Raw genomic sequence first — 15053 nt, forward strand, 5'->3', positions numbered from 1 at the left:
GCCAATCCCAAGAATACACATGGTAGAAGGAGAGAACTACAAATTGCTCTCGGGCCCCCATATGTTTCATGGTATGTGAGTGCCTCCCAGCATCCCAAACAATTCATATACAAAATTAATGTAATAAAGATTTCCAAAAAAGAAAGAGAAAAGAAGCTATATATCTTACTGGGTATATAGCTCGTGGAAGAGTATGTGCTTAGCATCCATGAAAAACTGTGTTTTGTCCCTAGCACCCAAACAAACAAACAAACCTTATCTGTACTTCTTACATCTGACTAGAATTGGCTTACAATAGTCATTTGCCACTAGCCACCCATGGGGAGGTCTCCAATCATGGAAGTACTGACCTGGACACCAGGACTTTGTGAAAGAAATTGTTAAAATCAAGCAAACAACAAAAGCCCAAATGGACAATGACAAAAAAACCTTAACAGATGCTTCCAATTCTTTGTATCCTAAGCACAAATCTCCTTTAAAAATCTAATAAATTGTTTCTCCTCTAGCTGTTCTGGAAATGTTTCTCTTGCCAGGTGTAGTCTAGTGCACTCTTAGTCTTAGTTATTAGGAGGTAGAGGCCCACTCCATTGCTTAATTTTTTTTTTTTTTTTTTTTTTTTTTTTTTTTTTTTTGGTTTTTCGAGACAGGGTTTCTCTGTGTAGCTTTGGAGCCTATCCTGGCACTCACTCTGGAGACCAGGCTGGCCTCGAACTCACAGAGATCCACCTGCCTCTGCCTCCCGAGTGCTGGGATTAAAGGCGTGGGCCACCAACACCAGTCCATTGCTTAATTAACTGAATTGTCATAGGCAGTCCCTTTAAGAGGGAATCTCCCTATAGGGAAGGTACCCTGGTCTCATTAATCTTCAAGTGCCCAATTGTACTAGAGAATTGATATTATTTTGGGAAATTAAGGCAGAAGCAACCTCCCCTGAGAGCTTATTCATCGTGCCTGCTGTGGCAACTGACTGAGAGACAGCGATGCCAGAAACTATAGCTGCCATGGCAGTGGGTACAATGGTGGCCACAATGGCCACCATGAAGCGTGAAGTCAAAATCTCTCTCCTGTCGAGTAAGGGTGAGTTGGTTCTCTCCCAAGTGTTCCACTGGTGTAGGCATGATACCCGGAACACCAACCACCAAGGCTGATATTTCACCATTCCAACAGCTTCTCAAGCGGCATCATTCCTGGAGGGAACTATTCAGCACTTCTCCCGAGGGAGTGTTATTGAATATAAGAAAGAAAAGGGTGGAAGAACACACACTGCAAATTATCTCTCGGGCAACCAAAGAGATGGCGTCTAAGCAGGCATAAGGCCTGCAAAAGAACATACCCAAAAAAAGTTGGCATGACTCCAGTTTAAAGAGGATTAATTAAACAGGCCTGACCAACAACTTGGGCCAGGTTGAGGGGGTGATCTTAAGGCCAACAACAGAGGCACATGTTACGATAAATCTTTCTGCCAAAAGTTGCCCAACCCCTACCACCACATGGGCATTTTTCTGCCAGCCTCCTGAGTTCTGCCCACCGAGTTAGGGCCCCAATTAATGCACAGAGACTTATATTAGGTACAAATGCTGCTTGGCCAATGGCTAGGATTCTCATCTGTTAGCTCAGTCTTTTTTTTTTTAAGATTTTATTTATTATGTACACAACATTCTGCTTCCATGTATATCTGCACACCAGAAGAGGGCACCAGATCTCATAACGGATGGTTGCGAACCACCATGTGGTTGCTGGGAATTGAACTCAGGACCTCTGGAAGAGCAGCTGGTGCTCTTAACCCCTGAGCCATCTCTCCAGCCCCTAGCTCAGTCTTAATAATCATAAATCTATATTTTTATAAGACTTATCTTATCAGACGCCTTCCATTGGCATCCTCATTTGCCGGTGGATCACATGGTGACTCTGGAGGCAGAGAGAGGGCCCACTTCCTTCTTGTCTTGTTTATGTATGAGTCTCCCTGCTATGTCATTTCCTGCCTGGATCATCATTTTTTTACTACATTTCCCAGAATCCTCTTTGACTCCTAGTCCTGTCTAACTTGCTGCCTCATTGGCCAAACAGTACTTTATTCAACAATAAATAAGATGAACATACACAGAAGTACTTTCCCCATCATCTCCTCTTTTCTGTCTAAATAAAAAGAAGGTAACTTATCTTTTATAATAACTGAAGAAAACTATAACCATAACTATCTGTCTTCAACTCTATCAAAGACCACAGAAGGATAATATATAAACTCTAGAATTGACAGAGACATCTCGCTACCTGGACAGTCACCCAAAGTTCTTCTGTAACGTTGGGGCATCCATCTTAAGCCCATAGGCCATAGTGTGTCTGGCACACTTCTCCATTTCAACAGGAACCCTTCAGGACTGTCTTGTTTTGTAAGTTCAACAGTCACTTTCTTGTGGGTCCTGCACATCCAGTTTATACAGCAACAAACAGTCTAGGCAAGAGCAGTTTCTTGCTCAAATGGCTAATCTTGCCATATTGAAAGCAAACTCCATGATGAGTTTCTTCGATGCCCTTTTTCCTCTCAGACATATTTGGTGTGTCAGAAGCAGTTTTGTCTCACTGCCAAGAAAAACACTAAACCATTTAAATGCCATATTTTGTAAGTCTTTGAAAGGTTTGAAGAATACCTTTTCATCTCAAATACATCTCTCTATATCTAGAAAACCTAACTAACCTAATTATAAGTTCTGACTATCATAGATGATTATATAACCTGTATTTAATTATGCATATCATTTAAAAAGATCTGTATAAACACAATACCTAAACAAGGAGACATATATATATATCACAAAATTGACCTTAAAGTTGTATCAATAAATGAAAATCCATACCAATGCACAGTATTCATTCCTATATCCTATTCCTCCTTTTTTTCTTACTATGTCCATTACCATTTATAACTAACCCCACTTAAGTGAAAACAAATATTTATAAACAGTATTAGGGAATTTGGGCATAGTTCATTCCAAACTGCTTCCTGCTCATTGGGGGTGATGTCCATACCAGGGGGATCATGATAAAACATAGAAATCTGACCATGACCAAGTCCTTGTTTTTGTAGTCTAAAAGGCTGCACCATCTCAGCTGTTTTGAATGTAGGATCAGTTGGGTCATTGCTTCAGGGGGTCTTGCCTGATCAAACCATATTAGTCTGGAAAGAATCCACAGCTTTTGATTTTCTGTGGAAACACAAGCAAAAACTTTTTTTCCAAGTAGCCTGTCCTTTGACTTAAATTTTGAAGTCAAAGCATTTTTTAAATGTATACGTTGGATTAATTTAGCAGCATTTATAATCAAATGTATTTTAGCAGCAGTAACTCTTTCCTTGGCAATCAAACAATTTAAAGACAATATAGCATATAGTATCCAGACTCTCCGTGTATTTTTTATCTTTAGGTGGCTTTTCTATTATTCTATTTTTTACTTTCTTTTCTTTCTGAGACAGGGTTTCTCTGTTGAAATCCACCTGCCTCTGCTTTTGGAATGCTGGGATTGAAGGTGTGTGCTACCATACCCAGCTACTCTATTTCCTCCGGTTACTTTTTCTCTCACAAGCCTACATATATTTTTTAATGTAGTGTAAACCTTTAGAGGTTTTTCTTTATCTGGATCTGTCTTTATCATCTTGGGAGTGCCAGGACAGCGCGAGCATATGGAAGCTGCTCCGATGCCTCTCAGCGGCCCAGCAGGGCAGGCTGTGGTGCAGGTTTCCCTCTTCCTCTGGGAACCTTGGGGCATGGGGTCATCCCACTCACTGACACCATTCTGTTACCATAAATCTTTCTGCCAAAAGCTGCCTGAGCCCTTCCTGTGGGTGGTTTCTGCCAGCCGCCTGAGTTCTGTCGGCGGAGTTAGGGCCCCAATTAATGCACAGAGACTTAAATTAGGTACATATGCTGCTTGGCCAATGACTAGGATTCTCATCTGTTAGCTCATCAGACGCCTTCCATTGGCATCCTCATTTGCTGGTGGATCACATGGTGACTCTGGAGGCAGACAGAGGGCCCACTTCCTTCTTGCCTTGTTTATGTATGAGTCTCTCTGCTATGTCATTTCCTGCCTGGATCATCATTTTTTTACTACATTTCCCAGAATCCTCTTTGACTCCTAGTCCTGTCTAACTTGCTGCCTCATTGGCCAAACAGTACCTTACTCAACAATCAATAAGATGAACATACACAGAAGTACATTCCCCATCAGGCACTGGTGGCATTAGAAAAAAATTGGTGATAGATTAATTGCTCAAAACTATGCAGCCATGTAAATATGAGGAGGTTTCATTAAGAAGAGAGATATTGAGGACTTTAGTAAAACACAAGGCATCTCGCAGCTGAAAACTTGTGATTAAATTTGTTTCTTCTAAATCTTTTCTGATGGCTGCCTTTCCCAGGCTAAGGTTGGAGCTGACCATAACCGGCCATACCTGACTCCAAAGACCCACCAGCATCAGGACAGGCAGGTTCCTCATGAAAGCCCAACAAATATTTCAACAATTGGGCACTAACCATGAAAATATATGAGCCTATGGTGCCATTCTCATTCAAAATACCACACTGTTTCAATATACAACAGTCAAAGGAAAGGCTACCACCAGGAATACAGATAGTTTGATTTAGCTAGGGAAGAGGGTTGTAACTCAATGATAATGAGCCTTTTTAGCATTTGGGAGGCCCTGATTCAATGCCCAGTCTCAATGCCCAGCTGCTGCACATGCTGGCTCAAACTAACAATCCCAAAAATAGGAAGGCTGAAGCAGAATTGTCACAAGTTTGTGTTGAGACCAGTTTGTGTTACATAGTGAATTCTAGACTAGCTCAATATAGCATGAAACCCTCTCTCAAACAAACAAATAAAAGCCACAAAAAACAAACCCCTGAAATAGAAAACTTAGAACAGGTGTGAGGGAGGCTGGCCATACTGCTCAGTGGTAGAGTCCTTGCCTAGCATTCTAGATGCTTGAAGTTCAATTGACAGTGCTACCCAAAACAAAACAAAACAAAACAAAACAAAACAAAAGGCAGGAGACAGGTGTACAGTTGGACAGGACTCTGGGGTTGAGAGTGGGTTAAGAAAAGGACACAGATGGGCTGGAGAGATGGCTCAAGAGCACTGGCTGCTCTTCCAGGGGACCCGGGTTAAATTCCCAGCACTCACATGACAGCTCAGAGCTGTCTGGGAAGGGACCAGCTCCCCATTTCGGTAGCCATAACAACCTCGCACATGCTTGCCTGACCTTGCCTTGGTCACTAGGAGGTCAGATGCCTGCCTCATGGCAAGGAACCAATCAGAAGTTAGCTGGTGGGGCTGTGCTTTACAGCTCTGGGTGTGTTTTATGGACAAGTGCACAGCAATGACATGCAGAGCATAGCAACCTCCCTGGGAAGGCCTATGGGCCATAACAACCAGTTGACCAATCAACACAGGGCAAGTCCTCCAAGCCTGGAGGCACACCAATCCTGAGCCTGTGCATACCCCTAGACACTCCCCTTACGATGCCCTATAAGATCTCTGTCCCGTGGCTTCTTGGAGTCTTTTCCCAGCCATCTGCCATGGTGGGTGGATGAAAGGCCCGGGCTAATGGGGTTAGCTTGTTAAACAACTGCAATAAAGCCTCTTGCTGTTTGCATCAAGCTTTTACCTCCGCCTAGTGATTGGGATCGATGCAGTCCTGGGCAGAGATCCTGGGGGCCTGAGCCTCCTCCAGGGGTCTTTCATCTGTAACTGCTATTCCAGGGGATGTGATTCCTGCATACAGACATACTTATAGGCAAAACACCTATGTATATAAAACAAAAAGAAATTATTAAAAAAAGAGAAAAGGACACAGTTTTTATCACTTACTCTTCTCTAAACAAATGCATCTTTCTATCTGGTAGGGGGAGAAAACAACTGTGTCTACAGTTGTAATTCTTTTCCAGGCAGCCATTTGATTTTTGTCAATATTCTTTTTCCTAATTAAGATATAATTAACAGATAAAAAATGTATGAACAGGGGCTGGAGAGGTGACTCACAGGTTAAGAGCACTGACTGCTTTTCCAGAGGTTCTGAGTTCAATTCCCAGCCACCACATGGTGGCTCAGGCCTTTAATCCCAGCACTAGGGAGGCAGAGACAAGTGGATCTCTGTGAGTTCTAGGCCAGCCTGGTGGTCTACAGAGTTCCAGGAATCGCTTCATAGCTACTGAGAAACTGTCTCGAAAAACCAAAAAAAAAAAAAAAAAAAAAAAAAAAAAGAAAGAAAGAAAAAGAAAAAACTATGAACATAGTGAATACCATCCAGGTCTTTTTTTTTTTTTTTTTTTTTTTTTTGAGACAAGGTTTCAACCACTTGCAAATCCAGTTCCAAGAGATTTGACACCCTCTTCTAACCTCTGCAGGCACCAGGCATGTATGCGGGACATACACATGTATACGTGCAGGCAAAACACAGATACACATATAATAAAACAATTTTTAGAAATTGTGCTGGCTAGTTTTTATTCATTTTTGAGATTTATTTATTTTGTGTGTTTGAGTGCTTTGCCTGTATGTCTGTCTGTGCACCTCATGCATGCCTGATGCCTCTGTGGTAAACCTCCATGTGGGTGCTGAGAATGGAACCTGGGTCCTTTAACAAGAACAAGTACTTCTCAAGCCCCTAGTTCTTTTTTTTTTTTTTTTTAATGATTTATTTATTTGAATTGGTGTTTGCCTACATGTGTGTCTGTATGTAAGGGTGTTGGATCCCCTGGAACTAGAATTACAGACAGTTGTGAGCTGCCAAGTGGTCCTCTGGAAGAGCAGCCAGTGCTCTTAATCACTGAGCCAGCTTTCCAGTGACCCTCACCTTGCCCAGCCCCAAGTTTATGTAAACTTGTCACAAGCTACAGTTATTTGAAAGAAGGGAACCTCAATTGAGAAAAATACCTTCACAGATGCAGCTGTAAGGCATTTTCATTTCATTTTATTTTTGTTTTCTCAAAACAAGGTTTCTCTGTGTAACTCGGCATTTTCTTAATTAATGATCCATGTGGGAGTGCCCAGCCCATTGTGAGAGGTTCTATCCCAGGACTGTTGGTCCTGGATTCTATAAGAAAGCAGGTTAGAGTGGGGCAGCAGTGGCGCATGCCTTCAATCCCAGCACTCAGGAGGCAGAGACAGGTGATCTCAGTGAGTTCAAGGCCATCCTGGTCTACAGAGTGAGTTCCAGGACAAGCTCCAAAGCTACACAGAGAAACCCTGTGTCAAAAGCAAACCAAAAAAAAAAAAAAAAAAAAAAAAAAAAAAAAAAAAAACAGAAGAAGAAAAAAAGCACAGCTTTAATCCCAGCACTTGGGAGGTAGAAACAGGCAGATCTCTGTGAGTTTGAGACTAGCCTAGTCTTCTACAAAGCATGCTCTGGGACAGCCAGCCAAGGCTGCACAGAGAAACTCTACCCTGGCGGGGGGGGGGGGGGGGGGGGGGGGGGGGGGGAGAAAGCAGGTTGAGCAAGCCAGTAAATAGCACCCCTACAGGTTCCTGCCCTGTTGAGTTCCTGTGCTGACTTCCTTTGATGATGAAACATGATGTGGAAGTGTGAGCCAAATAAACCCTTTCTTCCACAAGTTGCGATGGTGGATACACCAGAGAAGCAATTACAGCAAGAGAGAAGACATTTTTCTATAGGTGTAAGATGCTATCTAAGGACATCCTTAGCTTGGGGGTTGGTGGAAGCTAGTGGTCTGTTAATAGATTCCAAAAGGTTTTGGTCTATTAGTCACGAGATGTTACCTCAGACACAAGTGAGCATGGAATGGCCGTTGCAGAGGGCTAGAGCTAGCCCAAGATAAGGTAATTAGCTTGTGGGGCTACAACATTCTGATCTCCACACCACTGAATTCTAAGCAGTCCATCGATGTCTGTAGACACAGTCCCCCCCCCCCCCCCCCGCCCCACGACTCTGCTTTTGGCTTATCAAGACAGGGTTTCTCTGTAGCTTTTGGAGGCTGTCCTGGAACTCACTCGACACAGCTTCTTCTCAGAAATTGCCCACACAAGTACCAACTCACCCGAGATCAGGTGTTTCCCACTAACCTCTTAGCTCTACACAAACATGTGTCCCTTTCCCTTCCTAGTACAGAAATGAAAATGCTCTCATAGGGGCTGCAGAGATGGCTCACTGGTTAAAAGCACTTCATGCTCTTGCAGAGGATCCGTGTTTGGTTCCTAGCACCCAAATGGCTTGTAACTCCAGCTCCAGGGAATCCCACACATCTGTATGCATGTGTTGCTGTGAAACCAGACCAGGAGCCATGTTGGCTTCCGTTCAAAACGGGAGCCACACTGTTGTTAAGTCCCTACACCCTACAAGGATAGGCTTCTATTTCTAGTTAGGAACAAGTTTCAGTTTCTTAAACCCAATGTGCCGTGCAAAACATGTTTTTGAACCTGTGACCCCATAATGTATGACTGTCCCTTGCTTACCCCTTGCCCTGCAAAATATTTTCAGGGATACTTTGATCTATACATGTGCCCTCCAACCCTGTGGTGTATGACTCCCCAGTTACGTGATGCACATTCTTGCTTTTTCTTTTTGGTTTTTCTTTTCTTTCTTTCTTTCTTTCTTTTTTTTTTTAAGATTTTATTTATTTATTATGTATACAGTCTTCTCCCTGCATGCCAGCAGAGGGCACCAGATCTCATTCCAGGTGGTTGTGAGCCAACATGTGGTTGCTGGGAATTGAACTCAGGACCTCTAGGAAAAACAGTCAGTGCTCTTAACTGCAAAGCCATCTCTCCTGACTCCTCCTTTTGGTTTTTCAAGAAGGCATTTCTCTGTGTAGCCCTGGCAGTCCTGGAATGCGCTCTGTATACCAGGCTGGCCTGGAACTCACAAGAGATCCTTCTGCCTCTGCCTCCAGAATGCTGGGATTAAAGGTGTGCACCACCAACACCTGGCTCATTCTATTTTCTCTAACAGCCAATTATCTTGAGCCCGTAAATGCCTTTGCAGCTATTTTCTATTACGCTAGTGGGTTCCTCCTCCCCTACATAAAAGGATCTTTAAAAACTAGCCAGGGGTGCTCTCTAAAATCCTAGTTTAATGGACCTTTAAAATAGAGCTCAGGATGGGAGCACTCCGGAGGCAGAGGCAGGCGGATCTCTGTGAGTTCGAGACCAGCCTGGTCTACAAGAGCTAGTTCCAGGACAGCCTCCAAAGCCACAGAGAAACCCTGTCTCAAATAAATAAATAAATAAACAAACAAACAAATAGATAAAATAGAGCTTGCTTTAATTAGTCAACCATGGTCAGGCACACATAAAATACAATAAATATTTAGAACTCTTTTTTTTTGTGAGATAGGCATTGTGGCACAGGTCTCTGTGAGGTCAAGGCCAACCTGGTTTACATAGTGAGTTCCAGGAGAGCCAAGCTACATAGAGAGATCCTATCTCAAAAAACAAACAAACAAACAAACAAACAAACAAAGAAATCCCAAAAAAGAGATTCTTAGATTGTTACCTTTGTGTGTGTGTTTTAAGATAGTTATCACTATGTGGGCCCACCCTAGGTAGCCCAGAACTCACAGAGATTCACCTGCCTTTGCCTCCATTTTAAGTGCTAGTAATAAAGGCATGTGCCGACGACACCCTCTTCATCCTGGCTCTTGTGATTTTTAGTTTCTTCAACAGTTTGTTCTCATCTTCCAAATTCTGTTCTTGCAGAGTGATGAGTAACTGAAATCTAGCAGCCATTCCCCTGCATCTCAGCTAGCAGAGAAGGTAAATTCAGGAACAGGTGTAGCTCAGCCACGTTCTGACAAACCCTAGGAGTTAGGAAGCTGTGGAGTGTGGTGGGGGCAGGGGGCAGGGGGCAGGGAAGTAGGTACATTCTTTAGCCCTTTAGAAGAGGTCCTTTGCAAAATTATCTTCATTTTTACCTTCTAGTCTAGAAGGCTCCCACATAAACACTCAGGTCTACCTATTTTATTGTTAATGTTATCAGAAATGGGAGAAAGAAAGAGTGCTGGAATTACGGGTGCTTGTCTTGGTTGAGGCAAGACCTTCCTATGTACTCTGGGCAGAATTCCCTAAATAGACTAGGTTGGCCTGGAATTAGTGTTGATTCTCAGCTTCTGCCTATGGAGGGCTGGGGCTGTAGCCTCCAGGCCAGCCTCACATATTTACTCTCTGGGTTCTTCATTTCCTTGCAGGTAAAGTGGGGACCTCAAGGACAATACCGAATTTTCTTCCTTGTTTTATTTTTAGTAAAAAAACGATTAAAGAGCATTTGTGGTGGGGTGTTGTGCTCCCCTTGCACCCTGGGAGGTGGAAGTAGGAGAATCAATTCAAGGTCAGCTACAAAGCAAGTTCCAGGGTAGCTGAAAAAGGAGAGACAGAGAGGCAAGTATTTCCTGGTCATTTGTTCTTGAAAACTAATTTTAACATTTGAATTCGTTTATCTAGAAGGCTTCAGGGAGGTGCCTGACCTTGGATAGTATTTTATAAACTTTATCTTCTGCAATCTTGACTTCAATCTTGTGAGCGTTCTTACCCAATCACCTGATTTTACTGTAGAGGAAAGTTTCTGATGCCTACAACAATCCAAAGGATTTAAGCGCTTTCTCCCCTCTTCCCCTCCCTTCCTCCCTCTTTGGCATGGACCCCAGCAATATATATATATATTTAATAAATATATGTATATTTAAATAAGATGGTCTTATAAGGGAGACTAGCTTTCAAACTACTCTTCTGAGGATGACCTTGAACTTCTGGCTCTCTCGGCTTCACTCCTGTGCTGTTTTTTGGAATTTTATTGTATGTGCACATCATGTATGCAGACTGGCATGACACTGCACGCAGTATGGGGTCGGTTGTTCCCGTCCACCTTTGTGTGGGTTCCGGAGATGGAACACAGGTCATCCGGGCTTGCACGTGCTTTTTTTACTCTGATGCAGATCAGCAGCCTCCAGAATTTTTTTGTATAGTTTACATCTAGGAGTCGAAACATGACTGGTGTCATACTTCTAGGGGCAAGACCTTTGAAAATTCATTTTAATTTGTTAAAGCATTTAAAAATCTGGGACATGGTAGAATTCTTGCCTACATTGAGTAAGGCTCTAGGTTCCATCTCTAACCTGTCCCCCCCCCAAAAAAAAAAACCCACAAAATTTCAATAAGGGCGGTGGTGGCACACTCCTTTAATCTCAGCACTCGAGACAGGCAGGTGGATCGCTAAATTCAAGGCCACCCTGTTCACATAGTGAGTTCCAGGACAGACAGGACTACACTGAGAAATCCTGCCTGGAAAAACAAACAAAACAAAACAAAAATCAAGTAAAATATACAGTGCTCCCGTGGGGGCGGCCTCACCAGCATGGTTCTGACGACGGTCGGCCTCCGTGGGGTGAATAGGAGTTGGGTGGCTGGCTGCGCCTAGCGAGCAAGGACCATTGGACGTCCGGCCGGGGGCGGGGTCGCGGCGGGCTTGGGCGCGCCGGGAGGGCGAGCCGGGACTCAGACTCCGTGCGACCCTCTCTGCGCTCTCCGCGAGTGCGCCGTGGCGTGGCGCAGACAGTCGGGCTCGCGCGAGCCGGGGCGCCATGGTCCATTTCTTGCACCCGTTTCTGTGCCCGCGCACCCTCATCCTGCCCGACGCGCAGGAGGATCCGCAGGGCCGCTGCGTGTTGCAGGTGAGTGTGGCCGCCGTCCGGGTCCCCGGGCCCCGGTCGTGGGGCGCGCCCGCGGGTGCTGCGGGCGGGGCGGCCAACCCCCTGCGGACGGCGAGTCGATCCTGACGGTTCCCTGGAGTTCACGAGCAGGCCCGCTTGGACTCCGTGGACGTCGCGTCCCGCCCTCTCGTGCTCCCTGTTCGCGGCGCCGCTGAGGAAGGCGCGGGAATTGAAGTTCGTTCTATGCTGAGTTCCCGCTACGCGCCGGCGCCGCCCCCCTCAGACCCCAACCCAGCTCTTCTTCAGACCCCAACCCCGTGGGTCTCCTCAGAGCCTGCTCCCCTCAGACCCCAAGCTCGTGGGTCTCCTCAGAGCCTGCTTCCCTAAGACCCCAAGCTCGTGGGTCTCCTCAGAGCCTGCTCCTCTCAGACCCCAAGCCCGTGGGTCTCCTCAGAGCCTGCTCCCCTCAGACCCCAACCCAGTTGGTCTCCTCAGAGCCTACTCCCCTCAGACCCCAAGCCAGTGGGTCTCCTCAGAGCCTGCTCCCCTCAGACCCCAAGCCAGTGGGTCTCCTTAGAGCCTGCTCCCCTCAGACCCCAACCCAGCTCCTCTCCTCAGAGCCTGCTCCCCTCAGACCCCAACTCAGCTCCCCTCCTCAGACCCCAAGCCAGTGGGTCTCCTCAGAACCTGCTCCCCTCAGATCCCAAGCCCGTGGGTCTCCTCAGAGCCTGCTCCCCTCAGACCCCAAGCCAGTGGGTCTCCTCAGAGCCTGCTCCCCTCAGACCCCAAGCCAGTGGGTCTCCTTAGAGCCTGCTCCCCTCAGACCCCAACCCAGCTCCTCTCCTCAGAGCCTGCTCCCCTCAGACCCCAACTCAGCTCCCCTCCTCAGACCCCAAGCCAGTGGGTCTCCTCAGAACCTGCTCCCCTCAGATCCCAAGCCCGTGGGTCTCCTCAGAGCCTGCTCCCCTCAGACCCCAAGCCAGTGGGTCTCCTCAGAGCCTGCTCCCCTCAGACCCCAACCCAGCTCCTCTCCTCAGAGCCTGCTCTCCTCAGACCCCAATCCGGTGGGTCTCCTCAGAGCCTACTCCCCTCAGACCCCAACCCAGTGGGTCTCCTTAGAGCCAGCTCCTCTCCTCAGACCCCAAGCCAGCTCCTCTCCTCAGACCCCAAGCCAGTGGGTCTCCTCAGAGCCTGCTCCCCTCAGACCCCAAGCCAGTGGGTCTCCTTAGAGCCTACTCCCCTCAGACCCCAACTCAGCTCCCCTCCTCAGACCCCAAGCCAGTGGGTCTCCTCAGAGCCTGCTCCCCTCAGACCCCAACCCAGTGGGTCTCCTTAGAGCCAGCTCCTCTCCTCAGACCCCAAGCCAGCTCCTCTTCTCAGACCCCAAGCCAGTGGGTCTCCTCAGAGCCTGCTTCCCTCAGTCCCCAAGCCCGTGGGTCTCCTCAGAGCCTGCTCCCCTCAGACCCCAAGCCGGTGGGTCTCCTCAGAGCCTGCTCCCCTCAGACCCCAGCCCAGCTCCTCTCCCCAGAGCCTGCTCCCCTCAGACCCCAACCCAGCAAGCCCCTTCAGCCCCTCTCAGCCTCCCTCCTCAGGCCCACAGCCTCCTTCCTCAGCACCCCTGAGGTCTCCTTACTTTCACCTCAGCGCGTAAGCCCCCTTAGCCCTTTTCCTCAGTTCTGCAGCATCTCTCTCAAGCTGCCCACCGACCGGCTCCATTAACCATGTAGAGAAGGCAGAAATTGGAAAGCACGGAGTGGTTCTACACTGGAACTTGACCCGGAGTGTGCTGACCTTGGGTGCTCACATGGGGAATGAAAACTCCTGTGGTCGCCTGTTAACCCCTGAGTTTGGGAGGCTGAGTTCAGAGGGAAGGAACCAGTCTAGTTGAGATGGTGGGTTGTTTTTGAATGTAAAGGTGAACCTCTAGGGCTCCCTTGGTAGTTTTCCACTGAGGTACACCCAGCTCTGGGAAATTGTGTATGTGAGAGAGATGGGGTCTGGTCTCCCTGTACAGCCCAGACTGCCTTCAGATTCAGTTCTTCCAGTCTCCTAGGCACTGGGATTACAATCGCCTAACAATATGGCCAGCCCTTTTAATTTTTTTCTCTGGAACTCACAGAGATTCTCATGCCGTTGGATTTAAAAGCATATAGCTCAACTCTCTGTTTTTAATGTTCATGTAAAATTGTGTTGTATTTGCAAATACATTACATTGATTTTTTTTTTTTTTTTCGAGACAGGGTTTCTCTGTGGCTTTGAAGGCTGTCCTGGAACTAGCTCTTGTAGACCAGGCTGGTCTGGAACTCACAGAGATCCACCTGCCTCTGCCTCCCGAGTGCTGGGACTAAAGGCGTTTGCCACCAACGCCCGGCATAAAATTGATTTTTGTGTACGAATTTTGTATTCTCTTGCCCTTCAAAAGTTACTTATTGCGGGGCATTGGTGGAGCACGCCTTTAATCTCCCAGGCCTCGGGAGGCAGAGGCAGGTGGAGCTCTGTGAGTTCAAGGCCAGCCTGGTCTAAGAGTGCCAGGACAGGCTCCAAAGCAATACAGAGAAATCCTGTCTTGAAAAAAAAAAGTTTCTACATTTTTTTGTTTGTTTGTTTTGCTTTTCAGACAGGGTTTTTCTGTGTATCTCTGGCTGTTCTGGAACTCCCTTTGTAGACCAGGCTGGCCTCAAAGTCACAGAGATCCACCTGCCTCTGCCCTGAATGCTGGGATTAAAATTGAATTGTGTGTCGCTACTGGTTTAAATTATCTTTTTAATGTATATGATACCTGTAATTTTTTTTCTGGTTGGTAATTTAAATTTTTTTTCTTTCTTCTCTTCCGCTTACTTAGGAGGAAGCATCACCCTACTCTTTGTTCAGCATCTGCCTGGATGTCTTGATTGCCAACTTAGAGCAGTGGTGTTCTAAAAGACCTGATGGAACATTGTGCCTTCCAGAGCATTGGTGTTTCCCTAATGAAATAGCTGATCAGTTCCTTGAGAGGCTGGCTCGGCAAGGTACTAAACATTCTCTATAGTGTAGTCTTTTTTTGTTGTTGTTTGGTTTTTCGAGACAGGGTTTTTCTGTGTGGCTTTGGAGCCTATCCTGGCACTCACTCTTGTAGACCAGGCTGGTCTCGAACTCACAGAGATCTGCCTGACTCTTCCTCCCGAGTGCTGGGACTAAAGGTGTGCGCCACCAACGCCTGCTATAGTGTAGTCTTAAAGTGTCTTATTTTTTGTGTGTGTGTGACTCACTGGGTTTAATTAGGACATTCAGAGGCCTTGGAGAGGGGTTATTCACAGGAGCACCAGTGGCTGTACTATTGATGAGGACCCCCTACCCTTGCATGCACAGCAACTGTTAATTACATTTATATCCTCCTGGAGAATGGGCTCTTGTGATTCC

General features: G+C 46.4%; 1 protein-coding gene across 1 annotated transcript in view; it reads left to right on the top strand.

Annotated features, from left to right (window-relative positions):
• Positions 1 to 11585: 11585 nt before the first annotated feature.
• The window catches only part of LOC100761616 (protein zyg-11 homolog A), a 35837-nt gene continuing 32369 nt past the window's right edge, over positions 11586 to 15053 (top strand). The window contains exons 1-2 of the mRNA XM_035439726.1: positions 11586 to 11675; positions 14497 to 14662. Coding sequence (XP_035295617.1) covers positions 11586 to 11675; positions 14497 to 14662 — 256 coding nt within the window. The remainder of the gene's footprint in view (positions 11676 to 14496; positions 14663 to 15053) is intronic.

Source organism: Cricetulus griseus, chromosome 2 (genome assembly GCF_003668045.3).
Source record: "Cricetulus griseus strain 17A/GY chromosome 2, alternate assembly CriGri-PICRH-1.0, whole genome shotgun sequence".
In the NCBI taxonomy this organism is placed as follows: Eukaryota; Metazoa; Chordata; class Mammalia; order Rodentia; family Cricetidae; genus Cricetulus; species Cricetulus griseus.